The sequence below is a fragment of the Podarcis vaucheri genome, assembly GCF_965113315.1.
Source record: "Podarcis vaucheri genome assembly, chromosome: 13".
Classification (NCBI taxonomy): Eukaryota; Metazoa; Chordata; class Lepidosauria; order Squamata; family Lacertidae; genus Podarcis; species Podarcis vaucheri.
The window spans coordinates 38,039,273-38,065,651 of NC_138751.1; the positions used below are offsets into that span (position 1 = coordinate 38,039,273).

Consider the following 26,379-nt stretch of genomic DNA (forward strand, 5'->3'; position numbering starts at 1 on the left):
TGGTATCGCCCCAGCCCTAGGCGATGTCTCATATTGATTTCATGGGTAGTTATGAGATAGGGATGAGCCCAAAGAATCAACATTTGGCCCTGGAGGAGGAATTCAGAAAATGAGAGCTCCAGAAGAAGAAAAGGCTGAGGAGCTGATCCAGAGTGCTAGGCCTACTCTAACGTGACTGCTTAAATAGGGGTGCAGAGATGCAGTTGCTCCCCAGAATAGCGCGGGGAGAGGGTTGCTATCTGCAAATCAAGATTTTGCCCGATGCCTCAAGCATCCTTTAAAGAATAAAAAAACCAAAGCAGTTCTTCCACAAGGTAGTTGTAGCAACAAATGTGATCCATCTGTGTTCTGGGGGAGTGCACCCCCCCAAAAAAAGTACAGAGACACGCACACACCCCTCACTAAAGGACCACAGAGACAGAGCTCGGTTCAGATGGCTAAATGCAGTTTTATGAAGAGAAAGGGGAGGGGAAGAGTATGGCAGACGAACTTACAACTGGGGGGAGGATGAGGGATGTGCTACCCACCCAGTGTGGCAGGAAGCTGCCATCTACAGGCCAGCCACGGTACTGCTCTTTCATGACTCCGGACGGGAGGGAGGGCGAGAATAAAACCGTCAAATTAAAAACATGCTAAATGAGTAAAAACTAAGGTGGGTGGGGTGGGGTGGGGGAATAACATCCACCCTTTGTATCATGGGGGTGGGTGGGTGGGTTTGGAGAGTGATGAAACTAGAAATTAGTTTCCCATCCTCTCATCTGTATTTACAGGGTAAAACGCAAGTCGCTTTGTGGCTAAAACTGTTGAGTGTTGAGGGGCAGGTAGCAGATGCACACGAACCGCACTCTCCAAATGCCACCCCTCCCCAAACAAAGCGGGTCGCCCCAACCCCTCTCTTCCACACGCCCCACACACAGGAAAGGGGGCCGGGGGAGGGGGGCCCAGCCAAGCCTATTTGCATAAAGAAGGGCCATTCTTTTTTATTATTTTTCCCCCCTGGTGGTCAAGAGGGGGGGAATCAGAGCGGGGGCATGGGCAAGCCAGACTTGTCCAGCCCCGCTATCTCCTTGGGGGGGCCTGGCTCCTCATCCATCTTGCGCCCGTGTTTTCGAAAGTACTTGTATCGCTGGACGTACGCCTTCACTAGGTTGTTCACTTTGACAGGGTTGATTTCGCCGCTCTTGCTGTGGCAGATCTAAAGGAGGATCGGAAGAGGACAAAACAAGAGTCAATACCTTTCCTTCTCTCCCCGTGGGCCTGCCCACTTTCAAGTCTCCCACGTGACCCCCCCCCAAACGCCTCTTTCACCTTGTGGACGGCTTTACGCAGGATGTCCTTGTATTCTTCCTTGGTGATCTCCTTCTTCTGGTAATAGGGCTTGATGGCCAACTTCACTTCCTCCACTGCCCGTTCCTGTGTGTGGAGCTTTTTCAGGTACTGCAGTGGAGCAGAGGCAGGAGAGTCAGCTGAAGCTGGGGGGGGGCAGGCGCAAGGTGAAGTAAAGCTAGTTCTAAGGTATGTTGAGTGGGACGTGGGTGGCGCTGTGGGTTAAACCAGAGCCTAGGGCTTGCTGATCAGAAGGTCGGCAGTTTGAATCCCCGCGATGGGGTGAGCTCCCATTGCTCGGTCCCTGCTCCTGCCAACCTAGAAGTTTGAAAGCACGTCAAAGTACAAGTAGATAAATAGGTACCGCTCTGGCGGGAAGGTAAATGACGTTTCCGTGCGCTGCTCTGGTTCGCCAGAAGCGGCTTAGTCCTGCTGGCCACATGACCCGGAAGCTGTACACCGGCTCCCTCGGCCAATAAAGCGAGATGAGCGCCGCAACCCCAGAGTTGGCCATGACTGGACCTAATGGTCAGGGGTCCCTTCATCTTTAAGGTATGTCGATAGCATGGCATAGGTGTGAGAGTGGGCTGATCAAGCCCCGCTCCTCTGTTGCTTGCAAGCAACGGTTCATTAGCCAAAATGGATACCTCTGTAAGAACTTCCTTTCTCTTCCCCCAGGAAACTGTTTGCCCCCTCCATAGATGGTTTAAAGCACCTGTCCCAATACCAGGAATATGGACCGTGGTCCACTGCTGAATATCTAGGGGAGGGCTTTAGCTCAGTGTTGCAGCATCTACTTTCAATGCATGCAGAATGTTCCAGGGTTCAATCCCTGTTCCCTCCAGGTAAGGCTGGAAGAGATCTCTGCTGCCAATCCTGAACTAGATGAGCCAAAGGCAGATTCTCACATCCCTGGTGATTTTAGTGCTGGGCAACTGGCCCCAATCTGTGCTGCTTAGTGCAGAAGCGAGGAGCCTGTGGCCCTCCTGGTGTTTCAGGACTCTCAAAAACTTCCGACATTCTGCAAGTAAGCAGGCCAGCGAGAAATCACTGAGCTAACTCTTAGCAAAACAGGAGCTGTGCAGGAGTGTCGGGCCTAATTAGCAATCAGCTCATCTCTGGTAGGTCCTACCTCTATGAGGCAGTTTTGGAGACTGAAGAAACCCGCACCTTCCCACAGCTGCCTCCTCTCCAAGGTCCTTCCCAATCTGAGACTACGCCAATGCACCTGCCTTTGCTCCTCCCACATTTTGCCTCTCCTGGTCCTGGGAGACCAGGGGGAGGGAGCTTGTCAAAGCAGGAGAGAGAGACACCCTGACTTCTTCACCAGTCTGACTAATCTCTGCCCTCCTCTCCTGTTTCTGCCTCTGTTTCTGGACTTCTTTCTGTCACAGACTCCCCCTGCTCACTAAACCGTTACCCCTTCAGCTTTTGAACCCTCCTCTTCCCAGTCTTCTCCCTCTGGCTGCTCACTGGCGTGGCACCACCACTCCCTGGGCTCTGAGCCTTCTTCCCTTGGGGCTTCCCCAGCTGGTGCATCCCATCCTTCTGTGTCCAGCCAGTCTATGACACAAGCCGAGCTGGCATGGACAATGGTAGGGATGATGGAGGGCACTAGGCTGGGGAAGGCTTGCCTTAAAGCACCAGCTGCCTTGTTCCAAAAACAACCCCAGCTCTTACCTTGTCGCTGTCCCCGCGTCCTTCAGAGCTGGTGCTCCCCAGATCGGTGCCGGAGGAAGAGGCAAATATGGCCGCCGAGGGAGGGCCTGACGAAGCCTGGCTCAACGTCCCGGGCAAGACTCCAGTGGGAGTGGTGGGGGTGGAGCCACAGCCTCCGAGAGGCAGGGAGCTCTGGAGCAGGTAGGAGACGGGCGGTACAGCCAAGTGCGAGGCAGGCGGGTGGGCCGGTGGTGCTGGCGGCTGAGGGGGGCCCAAGGAGGCAGTGGGCTTGGTGTGGGTCAGGATCTGGTAGGGGAGGGGAGGAGGAGATGGTTAAGACGGCATGCCATTGGCCTTCCATTTCTCCAAACTCAAGAGCTAGATGTTGGGATGCTACTACCAGAAGCAATCAGGTAACTGGATGGGTGGATGGGACAGGGCGACCTGCCAATCTCCCTTCCCTAAAAGATACCCCAGTTGGGTGCAACTGCACATTGCAAAATCAGTAAGCAGGGCTGATGTTCCCTGTAAGAGCTTAGAGGAAGCTACACCTACTGGTGGCAGCTGAGGGAATAGTCACACAAGGCCTGGGGAGCCTCTCTTTTGCTAAGGGCTGCATTTCTTCAGGGCCAATGCGTCAGGCCCCCAAGCCAAAGTGTGTGGGGCCAGCTCACACCCGCCAGAAGTCTGAATGTGTTGATTGCAGAGGGCTTTCCCCCCTTCTCCTCCTATTCATTTTGGCTCTTCCTACCACCATTTCCCTCTATTGCCTTCTTTCTTTCCCCTCAGGGCTCCCCCTAACCTCATGAAATTGGGCCTAGGACCACGTGTGCCTCACCTTTAGTGAGATAAACCCAACTCCCTTTACACAGGGAATCTGCACTGCCAGATTCCCTCCGCTAGCCATGCGCCCTGCTACAGCCACAAACACAACCTCCCCAAAGCTGATTTGTCCTCTCAGCCCAAGCTGGGTATTGGAGACGCATTCAATGGGTCCTACAATGACAGCTAAACACCGGCGTCACCACTCGAGCAGAACTTTCAAAGCAATACGACTTCCTCAGTGGCTTTGAATGGCTTTCAAGAAAAACAGAAAATGACCAGACTTGATTTGGAGGAAGAGAAACTGGCTGCTGAATGTGGTGTAACAGCTGTACAGCTCCAAAACACCACGTGATTATGAGAGGAAGATCAAGTGTCACTGATGCCGGTTGGGGGAACCCCAAACAACACATTCTGAGATTGGACAGAATTTACAACCCAATCGCCCCAGTGTATTCAGAAAGCAAACCCAACTTTGCTTGCTGGGGTTTGTTTCCAGGTAAGTGGTTACAGGGCTAGAGTCTCTGTTAAGTAATGCTTGTTTATTCAAATGGGTGATATGTTCGCATTATCTCATTTTGCATATACCATGCTTTTTTTTTCTTTTTTCAAAAATCAGGTTCACATTAAATTTGGAAACTAGTCTATCAAAGAGTAGAGGGGCAGAGGGAGGTCAGGAAGGACCTGGCAGCCAGCTTGGGAGATAGAGAATCAGTTCTTGTCCTAGGAGAGATGAAGCCCCCATCTCTTCACGCTGGAGAAGATCAAGCCCTCACTGTATGCAAGTCCTTTACCAGAAAACACCCACATACACCTAAGCTTGTCCCTGCTACCATGAGAACCAGGAATCTAATAATAATAATAATTTTATTTTTAAAAGGAAGAGCTGCAACTCTCACGAGTGCCAGCTTCTGTGCTAGACAGCACACCTTGCTTTCGCGAGAGTACACAGTGCTCCGGGCTTTGACGCAACCCAAAGTGTGCAATGGTCATCTTTGTCTTGCCTTCCAAGAGTACTGCACTTCGTCCCGCTTGTGTTATCAAGTCAGCCCCACAACCTTCCACCCCCTGCACTCCCCCTCCCACATTATGGCTAGAAAGGAGTTTCACACGCATTCCCAGAATTAACAGTTGCCGCAGCCAGATCTCTTGGCTGAATTTGAGGTTTTTGTACTGAAAATGCTAGTTGTGGCTGTAACCTGAGTGCCAACACCCTGTGATATTTGGGTTGACCAATCTCCGTTCTCTACACAATGAAAATGAATTGCAACAGCGGTTTTAACCGTTTCAAACCTGCTCCGTACCTGATTGGTTGCTTGAATAAGCTCCTGGGCTTTTGCCCTGCTTGCAAGGTTGGCCTCTTCCATCTTGAAAAGCAGGGCAGTCACTAGGTTAAGAAACAAGAGGCTCAGAAACGGTTTGCCAAGCGCGCATGGGGTGGGGGTGGAGAAGGGAGTGCAGGCGGACAGTTAAGAGGTTCCTCACCCCTGATATACAGACGCTCAAGTCCTGGGTTTTCCCTTATCAAACAGGAGGATAATCTGCTCTATAATTCTATTCTCTCTCCCCTCCCTGCCCACTAACTCATCATGGAAAAACAGCATTGGGGGGGGGCTGGGGGAGAAATAATCTTGTAACTGAGATGGGGCTAAACATCCTATCACTGCCCAAATTCAATCCCACCCCTAAGTGCTCTTTAAAATATGCGGATCTCCTACAACACCTATAGTTAAGGCTTTAACACTGCTCTGCACAGTTTAAAAACAAAGATGCACTGAAAAAGGAAAGCAGATCTATGAAAAGGGCTGTGCTCCTTGGCTCTGACTGTTAGCAGAGCTAGGAAGGTTCTGCGCCAAGGAACACAAGTTCCAGGTGCCTTTAGCGCAAAATGGCAAACACTCAGAGGCATGTACTTTCCTTATGTGATTTCTCATGCTGGGCAAGGTTCAGGTTTTTAATGACTTTTGGTCGCACAAGTTATGGCTGAGGAGAAACACTTCATACCGCTGCCCCAGTCCTCTGAATTGTTACCCTTCACTGGATGGGCAGTGCAGAATTTCAGGCTTTTATTGACATCCCCAAGAAACAAAACGAAAAGGTTGTGAAGACTGTGGCTGCGCTCAATGTTTTGTGTGTGGACAATGAAGTTTTTGTGGTGACCTGGACTTAACCGCTTTAATCCTTCAAGACGCAGCAGTCTTTGAATATCTGGAGGTCTGCCATGCAGAAAACAGAGCAGACTTGGGCCCTTGGTCGCTCCAGAGGATCAGAACCAACAGATGAGAATTGGGAGGGAAGCAGCTATCAGTTGGACGTTATGCTGATAGGGGTCCAAAATTGGAAAAGGCTTGCCTTAGGAGGTGGCAAAGTCTCCTTTGGTGGAGGCATTTAAGCAGCTCTTGGTGGTCACCTGCCAGGGATGCTGAGGAGAGTGGCAGAAGAGGTGAACTCTGAGATCTCTTCCAATTGTATGGGCGCACGAAGGGGGCTCTACCTTCTAGGCAAGGATATGGACAACTTCCATAATGCAAAGATCCATCAAGGAAAGAAATCAATGCCATTATGGCACGCAAGCAATAACAGGGGTCTGCAGCCGTATTTCAGATTCATACTAGAACCACCAACGGAAGTGGAGAAGAGGGAAGGGATTCCTGGCCCTCGAGACATTTTCAAAATGTGTTGATGTTTCTGCTTCATTAGGATTTTGTTGTTTTGCATTGTGTTGTGTTTTAGCTTTGCTTTACAGTTTTTCAGTTTCACTCTGTGTGTGTGTGTATACACACACACACAGATACACAAACGCAAGTTATTTTTGTAACCTGCTTGGAAACTATTTTAGTATTAAGCAATGTATCAATGCGTTAAAAAAGACCAATGAGCAGGGCTCCACAAAAGCACTCCCTCCCTCCTTCCCTGGCCCCATCCCAATACCTACATGCCAACACGCCACTGGTGCAGTCCACCCCACCCTGCAGGTTCCACGACATGGGGGCCGGTGGCTGGGGCAAGCTGCGAGATGGGTGAGGGGGTGGCTGCAGCGGCTGTTCCTCTTTGGTCTCGGACAAGCTGTCGGCTTCTGGCTCGTCTGCTGGCACCCTGGGGGGCTCGACGGGGGGCTCTTCAGGAAGGAAGGAAACATCGGGCGTCTTGCAGCTGCTGTCCACTGTCTGGGAGTCTGGCGTGAGCTCCTGGCCTGGGGCCAAGGGCTGAGGGCTGGGTGGTTTGGCAGTGACCTCCGATTTCTCCGAACCAGACCACGAGGGCTCCTCCTTGACCCTCAAGGGGCTGCTCGCGCCTTGACTGCAACTGTCGGCTTTGGATTTCTTCAGCCCAGTCTTCACCTTGAGCTTCTTCTTCTTCTTGGGCTCTGAGGCACCCTTGGGCTTGATGCCCTTCAGCTTCTTCACGCCCATCTTGGCCTTCAGCCCTTTGACTTTCTTGGGTTTGAAGCCTGGCTCCTTGACGTCGGCCATCTCTCCTTGGCCAGTTGCCGAGGCTCCAACCATCAGCACCTTCTCCTCCGACTTGAGGAAAGGCGAGCGGCTCTCCTTGTCACGGCTGAACTTCACACCGATGGAACCCACCTCCTTGACCGACGTGGTGCTGCTGACCCCTTCGCGGATCAAAACAGCCACCTTGGACTGGAGCTTCACCTTCCGGCCTGAGCCCAACTTGCCACTTTCCTTGTGGCTTCCAGCTTTGATCTTTTTCCCAGTCTTGTCCCGATCCGGCCGGGCCTTTTTCTCCACTTTGGGCAACTCCTGCTGTTCGGAACAGGGCGGTCCCTCCTTCAACTTTTTTTTGTACTTATCGCGGGCACCAGGGCGCTCCTCCAGGTAGGCCCTCTTGCGCTCTTTCTCCTTAGGCACCTTCTGTTTGATGTCCTCCTCCGGCCGCTTGTCCTTGCGGGACGGGACCACGTCCTCCTTGGCCGCTAGCCGCCCCCCGCCCGATTTGGATTCCTCTGTGGGCTCGCGGTCCGAGAAGCACGCATCGAAGCTCAACCCTTCGGAATCGTAAAGGACTTCCCGCTTAGCTCTCTCCGGCGTCTCCAAGAGCCCTTCCATTTTCTCCTGCTGGTTGACCGTGATGGTCCTCTTGATGGTGAAGAGGTCGTTGTCGTTGAGGTCCTGGATCGATGGGGGCACCACAGTACGCGCATCTCTACGGCGTTCCATCAGGACCTTCTCAGACTTGGGCTCCTCCTGCAGGTGCACCTCCCGTTCCTTGTCCTTAGACAACCGATGGGAAGGGTGCTTCTCCCGCGAGTGAGACCGGGAGCGTTTCTTCTTCTTTCTGCCGCCATCCCCCCGATGTTTCTCTTTGTGTCTGCTGCGATGGGCACGGCTGCTGCTGCGCGACCGAGAGCGCCGGCCGCGGCGCTTCTCCTTCGACTTTGATCTCCTGCTCTTGCGCCGCTCGGCGGAGGTATGGGAGGAGCCAACCGCAGACAAGCTGGTGCTGATCGACGGCGACCAGGACCGGGAGGCTCGGTGATGTGAGCGGGACCGTGAAGCCCTGTGGTGTGAATGCCGGCGCTCCTTGGATTTCGAGCGCGATTTGGATTTCTTCTTGGGGTTCCACGGGGAGACGTAGGCCTCCTTGGTTTTGGAGGCCTTGCGCTCGCGTGACCTTTTGCGCTCCCTTTTCGATTTCTTGCAGGAGCCGGAGCTCGATCCGGAGTGAGACTTGGAGGCAGGGCGCTTGGGGGCTGGCGGAGGGGGCGGTGGCGGAGGCAGGGGCGAGGGGGCCCGATGATAGCGCTCTCGTCGCTGGGTCAGAATCTTTCTCCTCAAGTCCACGCCCTTCCAACGGGGGTCAGGCTGGCTCTCGCTGAAGTCGATCTGTAGGGCTCCCTCGTCATCCGAGTCGGCGTGCAGCGACAGGAAGTCGTCTCCTTCAACCACCCGCAGGGTGCGCTGTTCGGCAGGCCGGCACCTGCTCCGGAAAAGTCGAATGGGGCTATAGCGCTCATCCTCTGGCTGGACAATCTCGCCTTCCTCAATTTCCGAGTCACCGCCACCGCTCCCGTCCCACTCCATGGATGACCGGCGTCCGGCCCGATGATGCCCGCCTCCTTTGGATGTCTTCTCGCCACTCCTCAGCTTGGCGTTTCCAACAGTCACCACCTCCAGGGACACTTTCCCTTCCAGCTGTGGCTTGGTTTCAGCATCCAAGCGTCCTTTGGGGGCCAAGTCTACCACAAAGACCCGGCGGCGTGGCTCAGGGGCTTTAGCTTCCACCTGCTCTGAAGGAAGCTCCTCAGGCAGAGTGGAATCGGCGCCCGGGGGCTCTTTGCCCTCGGGAAGCTCAGCAGAGCAGGCTGCCTCCGTTTCATAATCCCTGCCGGCTTCCACCTCTGGCTCAGAATCTTCCTGCCCTTTGTCCGAGCTGGGGAAATCTTGGCTCAGGCTGTTTTCGTCGTAGATCCCAGCCAATGTTTCCGAGATGCGACTGATGCTGTGGGACATGTCTGGAGGGTGTTGGTCGTGGTCGTCTTCGTCATCATCCTCGTCTTCATCATCCTCCTCATGCGAAGGGGTGCTGATGGAGGAACTGGGGTTAGAGCCCGTGGGGTCAAAGGGGTCATACTTCTGGTCATGCCGCCCACCCTCTGCTTCTTTGTGGGGAGAGTCGCCAAAGGCAAAATCACCATTGAGGTTATCCTCATCGGTCGGGTGGAAGGGATCATAAATATCTAAGTCCGGGGAGCGCATTGGGGGGCAGGGGTTTGAAGAGTCGCCACCTTCGCCCGGCAGGCCCTGGTGGCAGGAGATTGAGGATGACGACGAAGAGCAGGATGATGAAGAAGAGGTGCTGGAATCGGCCTTGTCCAAGGAGTTAGCAGGAGGTGGCTGAGAACGCTGCTGGGATTCAGATTCCCGGCTGGCGGCGCTCTGCGGGCGCTGCTGCCCCCCGCTGGATACCCCCATGCCAGTACCCAGAGTCATGCCCAAGCAAGGTGAAGGAGAAGTCCTGTCTGCTTTAGGGGACTGTGAAACTTGGCTCCTGGCTAAAAGAGAAGTCCAAGGAGCCAGATCCATTACAGGCAGAGTTCTGTGTGAGTCCAGAGGGTAAGGCTGCTCTGAAAGGGAACGGTGGCCAAGGGGACAGGCGTTGCTTCCTCTCCAGCAAGGTGCAGATAATCCAAGGCAGGCTGCAGGGAGCAAAAACGGAAATGGTTAGGCGTGCACCCAAATTTGGAAGAAGATGGGAATTTTTTAAAAAAACCATAAAGACCCCGTATCAAATTCCACAAATGGTGCTTCACAGGAGTCAGGGTTCCGATATTTCCAATTCTGCTGCTATCGACTGGGTATAAGCCTCAGATAGCATACAGTACTCCATTAGCCAGTAGAGGCATCCAGCCCTGGAGCTGCCTAAAGCTGTAGCTAGCAACTTCAGAGTCCAAATCTCAAGCTACAGAGACCTGCGTTTCCACCAACTGCAGGATTTATCCTCACCATATCTGGGCTCAAGGTCAAGAAAGGGAGAGGTGCTACTGCAGGGGACTGCCAGTAGATCATATGGGGGCAGGATTGAGCAGCGGGGGTAGGGGCCCCCTGAAATATGAGTATCTTTGTGAGTCCTGGGCCTAAGAGAAACTGGGCTGGAGCACTTGAAAGAGAAGATCTTCTATCAGCACACACACGATTATGAATGGGCTGGGGGAAGAGACCCAACACTGAAAAGAAACCGTTTTACTACCCTACCGCCAAGTACGGCAGCCCATTTCCCCCTGCTATGTATAAGATGGCAGGCTCTGGATGTGCAAAACACAAAACTTGCTGAATGGCACCACCACCTTGGATCTTGTTAATACATCCTGCCTGACCCCCCTCTCTATGGTTTACCATATAATGTAGTTTCCATCCTAGAGAGTCACGCCTGCATCCCTTTCCTCATCTGTCTCATTTTTTTCTCGCACATGTGCAGACACCCACCAGACTTCTGCATCCTCCAAGACAGATTTCTTCTCAAGATGCCAGACAAGGCGCCCACGTCCCCCAGCCGCACCTCAGCCACCAGCTCCACTTCTTCCATATCTTCATCCCCGCTGTTGAAAGAGACAAAAAACAGAATTAAGAAGCGGATCCCGCACCGGCAACCCAGAAGTCTCAATTTCCAGCGCGACATTCTAAGCCAGCCTTTTCCCAACCTGTTGCCCCCTAGATATTGGACTCCAGTTCCTGCCAGCATGGGCAATGATCAGAAATAAGGGAAGCATTATTGTGGTCTGCACTAAACTCCACTGACTTGCAGGCATAATTCAAGGCATTTCAGTCCCACGTACCTTAGAAATTTGTCTCGTTCCCTCTGGTCCACTGTGATCCCTAAGCTCTGCTTGACAATGTCTAAATCCTTGAGGGGACCTGGGTCATGATCCAGCAGCTTCTCCCCCTTAGTTGAGCTCCCTTTCCACAGGGGACTGCATAGAAGTAGCAGTCAATACTATTCTATTTATCAGGGCGGTAGCTCATGAGAGCCCCTTTTCTGCTACAAAGCCATTTGGCTTCTGCAATTTCCCCTCCTTCTGCAACTGCACTCAGATTTAATTCCCAAGTTCCTAAAAAGGATACTTTTGATACGTGCATTTTACTGCTTGACGCACTTCTGAATTTAATTTGCCAACAGGCTTATGTTGCTAAAAGCCTCGTTATTACCGTTATCCTGCCAGCTGTGCAGCTCCGATGTTTTACAGAACTTCTACTGAATGGTAGAATTTCAGAGCTTTTTCTGTGAAGCTCCAGACTGTAGCCACAAGAATGGGCACTTGTCCTCCCTGAGACAGTTGCCCTATGGGAGTCCCACTTACTAAACCGCCTGAGTTCCTACGGAGCTCTCTACTCCCTGTGGCAAATGGTAAGTCCACTCCAGGTAGTCACAGACTCCAGCCAAGTCAGGCACCACACCAGAAGAAGGAGCCTCAAGGACCTGGAGGAAGGAATAGGAGAATAATCAAGTGCTGAGTAACTGGGACCCTCTAGTTATAAATATTAAGAAAAAATTAGGCAATGCTGGGATTGTCATGGGGTGATAGCCAACGAAGTCATTTTCAGAGCAGACTTATATTGTTAAAAAAACAGTGGATGCAAGTTGTTTAAGTTCACTGACCTCATGGGTCTGCTTTGAAAATGTATAATGTTACTTATCGTCCACATATTTTATGTCCTTTTGAATGGTATGAATGGTATGAATTATATGATAAAGAGTAAATTAACAGCAATCATGTGCGTCTTGTCTCCAGTGAAAGTACCGATTTACCAAATATAATAATTGTAACTGAACATGGGGCTGGTAACGCCAAGCCTGCAGCTTTGATCCCTGTATGGGACAGCTGCATATTCCTGCATCCCAGGGGGTTGGACTAGATGACCCACAGGGTCCCTTCAAACTCTATAAGTGGTACCTCGGGTTAAGTACTTAATTCGTTCCGGAGGTCAGTTCTTAATCTGAAACTGTTCTTAACCTGAAGCACCACTTTAGCTAATGGGGCCTCCTGCTGCGCCGCCGGAGCACGATTTCTGTTCTCATCCTGAAGCAAAGTTCTAAACCCGAGGTACTATTTCTGGGTTAGCGGAGTCTGTAACCTGAAGCGTATGTAACCCAAGATACCACTGTACTTTGTAGTCAAATCATATTCTCACTTTGTAATATTTTCTCTTTTTAACAGAATTTTGTATTTTTTAGGTTTTTTGTATTCTTGGATAATGATGATGATGATAAGAGCCCAGAAGGTAACAGAAGCTGGCGTCAACACACAGGCCAAGACCTTCTATTCCTCCTCTAAAGAATGCTGAGGAAAGAACACCATGACAGGCCCACATTCACAACAGAAAACCCACAACTGTTCACAGATGAACACTCATCATCATCATTTTATTTGTATGCCATCTTTCCACAGTTGAAACTTTGCTCAAGGTGGCTTACAACATGACAAGATTTACATAATTACAAACCTAACAGAAGTAATAAACAAATAAAACACATCAAAAAGTACACAACCTGATGGTAACAATTTCCACATAAATCGTAAGATCTAAAACTAAAGATACAGTACAACAATAATAACCATAACAGCATCAGCTCTCTCAACCCCCACCCCCCCGTAAAAAATCCTCCAGCCCAAGAATCTATTCAACAGCCTCAGCTTTTGTAGCTGGAGTCAGTCAGAACTCCACTCTCCCAGGCCAGATGGGAACGGGCCAGTAAGGCAGGGGGCAGGTCATCCAGGGCTCACAGCCGAGATGGTCTCATTTAAAACAACACAGATAAAAATTAAAAACAATTTTACAAAGGAGCCCTTGGTGCTAAGCAGCAGCAGCAGTCCTTAAGAGCCTGTCAGGCCCTGCCCCAAGCCAGGAGGAAAGAGGCAAGGGTGGGGCCCTTCAGGCCCCCAGAAGACCCCATCACCGAAGAAAGGAGGTGAGCACACTATTCACCAGAAATTATTTGCCCTGTAAGACCAAACCTGGGATGGGTGGCGCTGTGGGTTAAACCACAGAACCTAGGGCTTCCCGATCAGAAGGTTGGCGGTTCAAATCCCTGCAACGGGGTGAGCTCCTGTTGCTCGGTCCCAGCTCCTGCCCACCTAGCGGTTTGAAAGCACGTCAAAGTGCAAGTAGATAAATAGGTACCACTCTGGCGGGAAGGTAAACGGCATTTCCGTGCGCTGCTCTGGTTCACCAGAAGCAGCTTAGTCATGCTGGCCACATGACCTGGAAGCTGTACGCTGGCTCCCTTGGCCAATAAAGCAAGATGAGCACACAACCCCAGAGTCGTCTGCGACTGGACCTAAGAGTCAGGGGTCCCTTTACCTTTACGACCAAACCCATGTGTAGTTGACCCCAGTACATTAGGAATCTCCAGCGGTCACACTGTTTGGCCCTTGCACTGATCTGCAACAGAACATGCAAGCTTTCCAATGTTAACACATTATTAAAATAGGGATGCAGTGTTTACAGTACGAAACTGCCAACATACCTCACCCATTGCGGCATTCCTATCGCAGGCCAGTGCAGGGTCCCCAGTTCCCAGCCAGGTACCTCCGAGTCCTTCGGATCTGGAGCTCTTGCACCATTTCCTCCGGCTTGTGTGCTTGCATTCAGCATCTGAAAAAAAGAGAGGCAATGACGGCAAGAAGGAACCCACTAGAAAGGTATGACATGCCTGCTTTGCAGGGATATAGTACTCCAAAAAGCACCTGCACATGAACTATACAGGTAGCTGAAGTCTGCCATTACACAGCCCAAAGGCTGCATGACTTCATTCTTTCTTTTGCTTTGCAATTTCTCATTTAAAAAAGAGTCCATACCCCAGACTTCTTATCACAAACAGTGAACGACCACTGTAAACAAATCTTAGAGGATGCACTTTGCTTATGAGCACATGAAATGCCTTGCTAGATCAAATCAAGATCTCGCCCACGTGATCCACCAGAAATGGGATAGTGGCTCACCTGTAGGCCACAATCAAACGTCTACCTCAGTACTAAAGAGTCATGCACTGGGAATCCTTAGATCTTAGCTCGGTCATGAACTTGCTGGATAAAGTAAAGGTAAAGGGACCCCCTGACCATTAGGTCCAGTCGCGGACGACTCTGGGGTTGCGCGCTCATCTCGCTTTATTGGCCAAGGGAGCCGGCGTACAGCTTCCGGGTCATGTGGCCAGCATGACTAAGCCGCTTCTGGTGAACCAGAGCAGCGCACAGAAATGCTGTTTACCTTCCCGCCGGAGTGGTACCTATTTATCTACTTGCACTTTGAGGTGCTTTCAAACTGCTAGGTTGGCAGGAGCAGGGACCGAGCAACGGGAGCTCACCCTGTCGCAGGGATTCAAACCGCCAACCTTCTGATCGGCAAGTCCTAGGCTCTGTGGTTTAACCCACAGCGCCACCCGCGTCCCTAGAACTTGCTGGGTAGCCTGAGATAGGTCAGTAACGGTTGGTATGAGGAGGACTTTGAGCATTTAGTGAAAAGCATTAACAAGGACTACTAAGATCACATGAAACTTCCTCTAGACCAGTGATGGCCAAACTTGGCCCTCCAGGTGTTTTTTGGGACTACAATTCCCATAATCCCTGACAACTGGTTCTGTTAGCTAGGGATGATGGGAGTTGTAGTCCCAAAACAGCCAGAGGGCCAATATGGCCATCACTGCTCTGACAGAGTCAAACCATTGCCCCTTTTAGCTCAGTACTGTCTTTTAACTGGCAGTGTTTCTACCTGAAGATGCTGGGGACTGAACCAGGGATCGGCTGCATGATGAGCCTCCCCCTTCAGTGCCCACCTCCTCTCGACTAGCTGTGGATTAACAGTTGTGTTCTTTTAAACCCTGCCGACACCAGCTTTAATTAAGAAATACAGACATAGATGTATGTGTATTTGTATATTCTAGATCTTTGGCCAGTTTGTGCCTCTTGAAGGGAAAGGTGCTGGTATTATTGGAAAGCTCAATGCTCCCTGGTCTTGAAGTCACTGCAGGCACCGAGAAGCATCATTTCACAATTCTGAACATTTGCGTTGCCCTGGAAAACCAGCCACATGAAAAGAACCTGAATGCAGCAGCTAGACTGGTGACTGGTAGCGGCCGCCAAGACCACATAACACCGGTCCTGAAAGAACTGCATTGGCTCCCAGCATGTTTCTGAGCCCAATTCAATGTGTTGGTGCTGACCTTTAAAGCCCTAAACGGCCTCAGCCCGGTATACCTGTAGGAGCATCTTCACCCCTATTGTTCAGGCCGGACATTGAAATCCAGCTCCGACAGCCTTCTGGCAGTTCCCTCACTGTGAGAAGTGAGGTTAGGGGGAACCAGGCAGAGGGCCTTCACGGTAGTGGCTCCCTCCCTGTGGAATGCCCCCCCCATCAGATGTCAAGGAAATAAACCACTATCTGACTTTTAGAAGACATCTGAAGGCAGCTCTGTGTAGGGAAGTTTTTAATGTTTGCTGTTTTATCCTGTTTTTAATATTCTGTTGGGAGCTGCCCAGAGTGGCTGGAAAACCCAGCCAGATGGGTGGGGTATAAATATTATTATTATTATTAGGCGCATTAAGCACCCATAATTTAGTTCAGGTTTTTTATTGGTGAACGTCAGGCACCTTGTGGATAGACATTTTTATATTTTTTTTAGTAAATAAAGGAAACATGTGGCTTCAACTTAAGGAAGGCGAATGTGAATAGCTCAGTGGAAGAATACACCTGTTGGATGCTGGAAGTCCCTGGGTTCAACCCCTGGTGTCGCCAGGTAGGGCTGGGAGGGACCCTTGTCTGAAACTCTACCAATCAGAGCAGACAACACTGAGCTAAATGGGCAACTGATGCAACTTGGTAAAAGGCCACTTCTCATTCTCCACCACTCCTCCCCACAAAAAGCCCACATCCCTCAAGCCTGGTCCGAGATCTGCTATGCTCATGTTGAATTGTGATGTTCACAGCAGAGGCGCCTATTGCTGAAAGTGCAACTAATCCACCTGACGAACTTATTGGTCCCTTCGCTCCTTGGTTTGCCTCTTGATTTTGAGTTACCTTTCTCACTGGCTGGATCCTGCAGTTCACCCGGCAGGCCGCTGCCCACAGCTTGCTGCAAAGCTTTCTGCAAGGACAAAAACAACAAAAACCCTTAGCTCTTGCTGAGAAACATCCAGTACTGCAACTGCCAGAAGCCCAACTGAAAATGACCGGCTAGCTTTCATGGCGGACATTGGATGGGTTTGCACAGGGACAATCAATGGGGCAAGACTCAAAGGCTGATATGAAATCAAGACAGAAATCTTATACATGAGAGCCTTGCAAAATAAAACAAAAACTGCCCAAGAACTTTGGAGATCTTGTTTCCAGCCTAAGCGCCACTTTAAGAAACGTCAGAACAATGATAACAAGCAAGCTATTACTCTGCAATACTGGATGTAAAGCTCACATTAAGGATGTAGTTAAATATACACATTGGGTGATGAATGGCTCATCATTAAAAAAGAACGATTTGCTAGAAACAGTGCGGGTTGTCAAAAATAAATCTTTCGTTGTCCAGAATTAATGTTACTGAGGTTTTTTTTATGACACCAATGTAAATATATTGTTTAAAAATGATTTATATATATGATCTTGGCAGTAAGAATAGGAATCATCTTACACTGGATGCTTGGTATCACTGGCTGCAGATTATGACAAGGACTACAACATTCAGTTTTTATACGATTTGACATTCCTTTGTGGCATATACAATGGAACCATCATTTTCAAGACAACAGGTCACAAGTCTGGCAAATCTGGAATTATACGTGATGATCTGATAACATTGATTGCCTTCACTTAGACTTTATTATTTCAACTCTTTCAAGTGCCTATTTTATAATTTTGTTTTTCATCTTTTAATTTTTGCCCATAGTTATCCCTGCTCTCTGTTTTATATACATTATAATATAATAAAAACCTAACCCAAAAATTGAACCTGACGGAGATAGATGATTTTTATTAAGACCAGACCTTCAAATTGCCATGAATGTGGGGCAAGTAGAAACCACCCCTAAGAAGCCAACGTTGATCCAGAATTTCTCCTTTATAGCTTTGTAGCCAGGAATTTTTAAAATTAACCAAAATCCATTGCATGTGGTCTTCTCTGCACTCAGATGTGCTTTCAGCACCCAAGACTGAGCCAATACCTTGAAGTTTGAACTCGAAGCCTTCTGCTTGGTTGTCACCGTCACCTGTCTCATTTATCTTGTGCCTATCCAATGATCCAAGATCACGGTCTCAGCTTAATTAGTTGTGCAAGTTTGCAGCTGTGGGCTGTTTTTTCCCTTCCAGCTACATTCTTCTGCATGCCCCAAGGCCAAGCATCTTTTAATGTTTGCTCTTTATCTCTTAGGAGGAAAGGCTTCAAAAGACGCTTCCTAAATGCATGTTGGTTCCAGACGTCCCTGTCCCTAGAACATTTCTTTTAGAAGTAATTATTAATTAAGCATATTAAATGCACAATGGGTGGCTGATAAAAGAGGAAATCTCACCAAGTTTCAAGATGAGGCTTATTTCCAAGTAAGTGCACAGAGGATAAAAATCTAACTACATGAACTTAAACATGTCTGCAAGCAAGTCTTCCAAAAAGTGAAGCCCTGATGCTTTTTTAAAAAGTGATATTTTATTGAATAATGTTCAACTATAAAGCATTTAAAGGTAAAGGTAAAGGGACCCCTGACCATTAGGTCCAGTCATGACCGACTCTGGGGTTGCGGCGCTCACCTCGCTTTATTGGCCGAGGGAGCCGGCGTTTGTCCGCAGACAGCTTCCAGGTCATGTGGCCAGCATGACTAAGCCGCTTCTGGCGAACCAGAGCAGCGCACGGAAACGCCTTTTACCTTCCCGCCTGAGCGGTACCTATTTACCTACTTGCAGTTTGTCGTGCTTTCGAACTGCTAGGTTGGCAGGAGATAAAGCATTTAAGTGATTCCAAAAAAAAGCCACAAAATTGTGTAAAGGGGAGGAGGGAGAGCATTATATGAATATATATGAAAAATACCCTAACCCACACATTTTATAAATTTGATATTATTATCCTAACACTAATGTAAATATTAATAATAGTCTACTACATTTTGTACGTAGAGCCCCAATGCTTTAAAGGAATCTCTTTTTCTACTAACTTCTGTTCTGACAAAAATGAGACTCGGGGGGGGGGATTAACCGCAGCAGAATTCTTACGAAGAAGAAAATATTGAGGTATCACACTACATATTGAAAGATTTTGTTCAGATGTTTTCCAGAAATGCTACTGCTTGTGAAGAACCTAAGAATTAGTGTGTGATATACTGCTGTGTTCTACTGCTACTATTTAATTTCATTAAAAAAAGGTCATACTACTCTGTGAATGTCACACATCCAAGAGCTTTGTCCAAGTTTCCATTTGGACACTAAAATAATATATAAATGCCCTGCTATACACACTTTCCTGGGGTAAGCACCAATGAAAATGGTTCAGACTTCCTTTCGATTATATTCAAGATTGGGTTGCACATATTATGTCTGGGCAAAAAAAAATTATTCATTTTTGGCAAGAGCTGCTTATTAAATCGATGGGGAAATATATCCCGTATTTCTCTGTTTTTCAACTCCTTCTACCCTCCAAACCCAAAACAGTTGTTTTCTGAACCGTTATTTTTCAAGCTCTAAGACTAAGCATAGTCTGTTTTGCTGAAAGCTGGTTAAGCAAGAAGCCACATGTGTGGGCTGGCGAGTTTTACAATCTCTGTATACTTATCTGCAAGGCCAATTTTTTTTTTGTAATGCTCTTCTACAGATTTTTCTTTCTTTCTGGAACGCCACACCAGCTGGCAGAACTAAACAAACAGTTCCACAGAACAATTGGCAAGCACCAAGAGAGAAGTTAAAAGAACAACGATGCGCAAATGAGGGAGAGGTGGAAAAGAAAACGAAGAAATTATGGTTTCTGAAGTCAAATGTAGGATGGAATGAAAGAAAAAACATTTACTCCAAATAAACTCTATATGGCAGTGATGTGTACTTAAAAAAAATAAAAAGCATAGCAGCCTAAACATATTTCTGCAAGGAAAGCCTAATGATTGATTTATAATACTGTTAGGGAGGAAGCCATGACTGTGACACATGCACAAAAAAACTGTGCAACCAGAAAAACACTTCACGTACGGATAGAAAAAAAAAAAATTCTGCTACACGTATACAGGCGGTGACCATTTTAGGCGTGTTCAATTGTCCTGACATGCAGGTCTGTTTGGAACCAGAAGAGGGGAGAAAGGGGTGGAGCGGGCTTATACAGAAACCCCATGCAAAGTGGTCACTGCCTGTATTAGCTTCGTTTGGATACCACAGTAAACCATGGTTTTATCATGGCAGGAATGAGCTGCAATAAGCTTCAAATTGCACTTCGCACACTCTACACACAAGATCAGCAGGAGGAAACTGAACTGCTTTCAATGCCAAATAACCCCAGTTTAGGATTTGGACATGTCGCTAAACGGGGGTTAATATTCACTATGATCTGTTGAAATAAGCCAGCTTCATAGCTTATGAAGCTACCTTGCTTTAACTAGCCACATTTAAGCTTAACCTAACACTCAAGACACAATCCTGAACTGTGGCTAACCGCAATCAAATGCATAAACTTCCAATTTCCTCCTTGTGTCTGCACCAGTGAAGAGAGGTGTAGAAGAAAAAGCATAAACCCAAAGCTTGTGCACATAACTATATACCACTGTTTATCATTACATTTGAATCAGGCAATTGTATGACAACCCTTTGGAATTTGGTGTTTGGGTTACACAGGAGGCCACAATGGGAAAGGAAGTCTCCCAAAAACACATGTGAGCGCACGGTCCTTTTGGATCTCAGCCCATATGATGAATTTTCATGTTTAGGAATTGACACAAAAGCAAACGAAAAGTTTTATTTTCAGGTTAAAAAACTAAGCAAGTCTACCAATGTATCCAAATACAGTACATGCAAGTAGACCTATGAAACTCTTTCCATATTATGAAAGCAAGAGTCAACTTAAGAGACTGCTTTCTTGGGGAAGGTGAATCTTCTCATTGTGAGGCTGCCTCATTTTTCAGTATCCACTCTCTCTTTACTATTGCCCAGCAGACTTATTTCACACGGAAACTATTTTGTGCTGAGATATGTTGTGATCATAAAAATGTGGGGACGGGACTCCTATACAGCCCCTTGAAAACAGTAGAGGAAGGGGGGTAATGATATGAATTATGATTCTGAATGATAAGGATTGTCATTTATCTACAGTGAGCCCATTCACAATGTCCATTAAACCTGTTTTCTGAATAAAAACACACCATTCAAGATCTCCAGCCTTGCTATTGTCCAGTATCTTTAACAAATGGCTGTTTGGCAGCTATCAAAAAAAGCGTGTAAACAGGTTGAGTGAGAGCTCTTGCTTTTTAAGAGGATGTTAGTCCCACATTCTCTGAACTTCATTTTCAGATTCCTGTGGTTGTAGCTGACTGTGTAGAATAGGGGAGGGCCCTCCATACGCTGCTGGGACTACAGTTCCCATCATGCTTGATCACTGGCCATACTGGCTAGGGCTGATGGGACCTGGGGTCCTTCTCACTGCCTATTCCTGATCCAATGGCAGGCAGCCACTCAGTCCAATGCCAACTGTGTCACCTCTTCCTGATTGCCACAACCCCTTCTTGATGTATTTCAGTAACGCGCCATGTACATTTTTAATCAATATATCATTTCAGTACTTGCTACACGCCCATAAAGGCGTTGAATTGGAAAATACACTGGACTGAGTTTGTAAGAAAGAAGCAGAGGAGAGCATCTCCAAACACCCAACTGGTTACTTTGCATATGTTAACTTAACTGTCCTGCTTTCGTAAACTCGTCTGCATCTACAAAGCAGCACAAGGCGGAAATACAAATTAATCCTCTGAGCAAAACCACCACTAATGCCTCAAAATGGACCTATTATTTGTGCTCAACCTCAAGGAACCACAGGCTTCCCAGCAAGAACTACTCATTTGAAACATAAGTATTAAGCAATGCCTATGCCCATCACTCCAGCCCACAACCCCTTGAGAAACTGAGCAGTCATTACCAGAATGATAGCTTGGCCAGCACAGAGGGCACCGGATTGGTCCCAATCTGCATCGAGAGAAGGTTCACTGGCTGGCTTCTCGCCACCTCGTGCAGGATCCTCCCTTACTGGGGGGCGTCGATTCTCCTCCTCTTCCATGTCTGCAGGAGCTGCAAATCCTGGATATTGACATTGAGTGAGACATTAGCGACTGATAATCCAGTTTCTGATCTACCTATCCTCTTCAGGTACAGCTTGTTCAACCAGACTAGATGAAATACAGTCCCTTTGCATAGAACTCTGAAATCCGGACACCCATTCGGCAACAAGTCATCTCCCCATCCCACCCTCTCAATACCTCATGCTCCTCCAAGAGAATTCAGGATTTGCAAGACTGCCAGCCCATGTTTCGATCCGCCAGAGCCCTGCTTCTTTCACAGAAAACTCTGCCTGCACCCACTGCTGCAACACGGGATCTAGGTCTCCACTGTCCATAATTCAGCTAAGCAACGAAGGGAAGAGGGGCTGGGATCGAGCAGGTCGCAACTGGCTTTCCGTAAAAACTATTTCAGTGTTCCAATTATGCTTTTCTAATTGTTGCCCAATGGAAGCAGCTAAAGCGCCATGGCAGCATATAAGCCATTTGCCTCATCTGAGGTTTGCATATTTAAATCAGTAAGACAGCACCTAAGTCAGTCTCCTGCCAGCACTCCCTTCGAGAAGGGAAATGTCCCAGGTTATTTTCTGAGCCAGCTTCAACACCAAGAAAGCAGCTCGGTTTCATACCCTGTTTTGTGAACCAAATAGGTAATAAACATAATACTAAAAGAAGAGTGTCCCCGGGCATATCTAAAATTACTTTTGTTTGTGTGAAGCAGTGTGCTCTCAAGTGAAGATAGTGGGAGAAGCGAATAGAGCGATTGCAGTGTCCTTAAGATCGACAATGATAATGTGCTAGAACCCCGCTGATTAGCTGATTTATAGTTCAATACATTTAAGCATTTGCTTATTTTAAAATAAAGTTGTCATTATACGTGTAGCCTGTTAGGAGCCCAATATTCCAAGTTCCTTTCCACCTACACCAAGAACGGGGTGGCCGTACAGTTATTGATGGACTACAACTCACGCAGGCCCAACCAGCATGGCAAGAGGTCAAGGATGATGGGAGCTGTAATTACCAATATCTGAAAGGCCACATGAGCCTTATGAGGAACGGCTAAGGGAGCTGGGCATGTTTAGCCTGGAGAAGAGGAGGTTAAGGGGTGATATGATAGCCATGTTCAAATATATAAAAGGATGCCACATAGAGGAGGGAGAAAGGTTGTTTTCTGCTGCTCCAGAGAAGCGGACACGGAGCAATGGATCCAAACTACAAGAAAGAAGATTCCACCTAAACATTAGGAAGAACTTCCTGACAGTAAGAGCTGTTTGACAGTGGAATTTGCTGCCAAGGAGTGTGGTGGAGTCTCCTACTTTGGAGGTCTTTAAGCAGAGGCTTGACAACCATATGTCAGGAGTGCTCTGATGGTGTTTCCTGCTTGGCAGGGGGTTGGACTCGATGGCCCTTGTGGTCTATTCCAACTCTATGATTCTATTATTCTATATTTCCATCCCTGAGTCTGACTTTCACCCAGGAAATTCCTCCACTTTCTAATCATCACAGACTACCCACACATAAATAATTCTTCTCTGCTGCACCATTGTTTCACAAGAGCTGACTCTCTAAGTTTTATAAACCCTGATCCTTATCTTATCTTCTCAGCTCAGAACACTAGTGCCTTCCCCACCATTCCTAGTCTTAAATAATTTCCTTTCTAATAAGAATGAACTTGAACAGCATCAGATGTTGAGGCTGTCCCAAGACCCATAGAAACTTTGGTAGAATGACCAGAATCCAGGTTTGAAACTAGTAGAATGTTGGTTTCTTTGGGAGATCTGCAAATCCTAGATATGTGGTGTGTGTGAAGGTATGTACAACCGTATATTCTAGTCTTAAGGTATGGATAAATGAGACTTAGAGAGACCTGTTAATCCTCAATCCCCTATTTACCTAAACAATTATTCCGTTAAATTGCACAATTTTGTGCTAGATTCTAAATACTAACAGACCCAAAAGACAGGTAAAATTATAAGCATAGAGAGTTAGATGCAACCTTTCAGATTATCTGCCCAATCCTCTGTTTCAGACATTCTACATCTAAAAATTGCCATTAAATTGCTTATCCAACATTTCCTTAAAAACCTTCCATCAATCCTCTGCCACCCATCTTCTCACCACATGGCACTGAAAAACCTTCCCATTCTCTTATTTTTCCATTTGGAACCTTACAATTCTTCTGTCATTTCACCCTGGACATGCCGTTCCATCAGCTTACCAACCAAGATCCCACAACCCATTGATGACACCACATTTGGGCAACCCACGAGCCTTCTGTGCCATCTTCAGCCACAAAAAGCACCCTTAACCATAGCCGCATCTCAGGTCCACAACTCCCATTATAGAATTTACCTGACCATCAACTGCTGCAGCTCAGGGGGTAAAGAGGCTATGTTTTCGTGCAAATGCTCCTAGGCTTCAGTCCTCGGCAACTCCAGTCCAAAAGTAACGGACAATGAGAAAAAAAAATCCCTGCCTGCGATTCGAGAGACTCTCTCAAGAGTAGACAACGCTATGTCAGGTGTCCAAACATTTTGTCCCGGAATGACGAGATAAATTCTATTTAGTCTAACTGATGCTATCCAGTTCCCTTTCCCTGGGTCAAATCAGCTCCTCCTTACCCAAGTGACACAAGAAAGGACTTTGACTGCCACCAACAACCCCAAATGAACCCCCATCCGTCTCTAAGCCATACTAAAACAACCTCCCCACCACCACCCATCTTCTTCCATAGAGTCCACATGCCTCAAACCCCTCTGCCCCACCGTATCCCTCCATGTACAGCCCCAGAAGCAGGCGCACACCCCCTTGAATGCCCTCTTCCCCCTTTCCCAGGGGGTGCAAACAAAGCCCTATCCGCTGCCTGTATAGCGGGGATTGGGGGGGAGCGCCAAGCCCCACTGACCCCAGCAGCGCTTCTCCTCAGGTTAAGTGGGCGCAGGATGGATGCCGCCCCACACGCATCGCTTCCCCACAGATCTCCTCACAATACCCCCCCAATACTGTTTTAATACCGAAACAAGACAAGGCACGGTTCTCGGGGCCGCCACCCCCCCCTCACGACAGCTGCCCCTCCTTTAGGGCTTACGGGAATGGCCTCCAAGCCAAAATGAACCCACCCCACCCCCCGACCAACCCGCCGCCCCCCCCCGATTCTCCGACCCCACATCACGTCCTTAACGGGCGCGCTCCGAGGCCTTCTCCGCCCGTCACCGCTACTTTAAAACAACCGACTACCCCCATTATTATTATTACTGTATTATTTTTTAAAGCCTTCGCCCCTGCATTGCGTACACTTAATATTCGCCCCCGCCCCCCCCCCCCGCGCATAAACACACTCCCGGCGCATATAAAATAAATATATGTATACAAACACACTTTTTTTTGCACACATACATACACGCGCGCTCGCACACCAGCCCCGCGAAAGACCCTTTGGCCGGCAGCCCCTCCCGAGCCATTGCCATAATTACCCAGCTCCACCGGGAAGCTAGGCCTTTCCGCCCGCCCACTTCAACACAAGAGAAGGAGGAGGAGGAAGGGGAGGAGGCGCGGCCGCTGCCGCTGCCACCGCCGCCGCCGACACTGTCTGGGCCCGGCCTCTGCGGCAGCCATTTTACTCCGCTCGGCTCCGCGGCGGGGAGGGCGGGGCCTCCGAGAGAGGGCGGCCCCGTGGCATTCTGGGAGATGCAGTCCGCTCCCGGAGAGCCCCTCACAGAACGCGGCGGCGCCCCGGACTCCAACGACCAGAATGCCTCGAGGCGGCACGGGAAAAAGGGGCGGGGTGGGTAGGGAGCGCGCAGGGCGTGATGGGGGATGTAGTTTGCGAGGCGCGCCGCTGACGGGGCCTTGTATGGAGTGGAGGCCGCTCCCCGCAGCGCGAGGGCCGAGGAGCAGCAGTCTTAGCTGAGCGGGGCCGTGGGTGGGAATGGAGTTCTCCGCGCCAGGTGGTCGAGGCCTCAGTGAGCGGGGCAAGAGCAGCCGCAGGGCGCGGAGATTTCGCCCCAAAGCCTGAAAAACGGGCAGGCAGGCTTATGTTCTCCCATGTATTGCCTTGCTGCGAAACGGCCGTGCCCTTTTGCCCGCAAGAGGTAAAGGAAAGGGGCTTAAGGCGTCATGATCTGCACTTTTGACCGCGGTCCGCGCTTCTCCAGACGCCTCTCCCTGACAGGGAGTCCCGACGCGGGGATGCATTTCCACGCTTGCGCCGCTTTTCTACCCCACCGCCTTCAGTTTCGTTGCAGGACTTTGCAAGCATCTGTTCTGCACCCAGAAAAGCGACCGAAAGCAAAACAGGGCTCAGAATAAAACCAGTGTTCTGTCCGCTTGAAATGATCCCAGGGCAGAAAACACACGGGAGCTCATCGATTTACACAAAAACAACACACAACACGCGTGATCTTCGTGGCACGAATCGGATTTAACGCCCAGAATTGGTGTGCCAGCTTTGATGACCTCTGGTACTTCTGTTATCTTCCTAACTTTTAGCATTTCATTGGGGGGGAAATCAAAATATTTCTATTCCAACCATCAAGGGGGCAGCATGCAAGCTCCTTTGGAGCCCAAAATAAGCCTTTTTCCCCTCCTCCCGCAAGGGTGGAGGATGGAAGGTGTCTCAGGGCATGGGGATCTCAAAGCACTGCAAGGAAAAGGAAGCTCGGTTCCGTTTGTTTACATCGGCTCTAATATAGTGTCCGGCATCCTTTGCCCCCACCCCGCACATGGAGGGGAAATCTAACGGGAGCCGGAAGTGAGAGCTGCCTGAGGCGCTTGGCTTCTTCTACATCTCTTAGGGGTGAGACGTCTCACTTCCTCGAACGTAGGAATGGAGGGGGTTGGACTTC

The 26,379-nt window shown here is 48.9% G+C and overlaps 1 protein-coding gene across 2 annotated transcripts; it reads right to left on the reverse strand.

Moving 5' to 3' along the window:
* Positions 1-428: 428 nt before the first annotated feature.
* On the reverse strand, positions 429-25,171 carry SCAF1 (SR-related CTD associated factor 1). 2 transcript variants are annotated; one of them, XM_082194288.1, is made up of 11 exons: positions 25,009-25,171; positions 21,400-21,557; positions 16,338-16,404; positions 13,792-13,919; positions 11,624-11,742; positions 10,752-10,864; positions 6,743-9,964; positions 5,112-5,194; positions 3,007-3,291; positions 1,309-1,437; positions 429-1,195 (listed from the first exon to the last, which is right to left on the reverse strand). In XM_082194288.1, exons 2-11 carry the CDS (start codon positions 21,535-21,537, stop codon positions 1,019-1,021), a joined length of 4,461 nt encoding a protein of 1,486 aa, XP_082050414.1. In that variant the 5' UTR covers positions 21,538-21,557; positions 25,009-25,171; the 3' UTR covers positions 429-1,018. The 2 variants fall into 2 exon arrangements, with proteins under 2 accessions (XP_082050414.1, XP_082050415.1); XM_082194289.1 differs by lacking the exon at positions 25,009-25,171 and adding an exon at positions 24,932-24,954.
* Between the last annotated feature and the right edge of the window lie 1,208 nt (positions 25,172-26,379).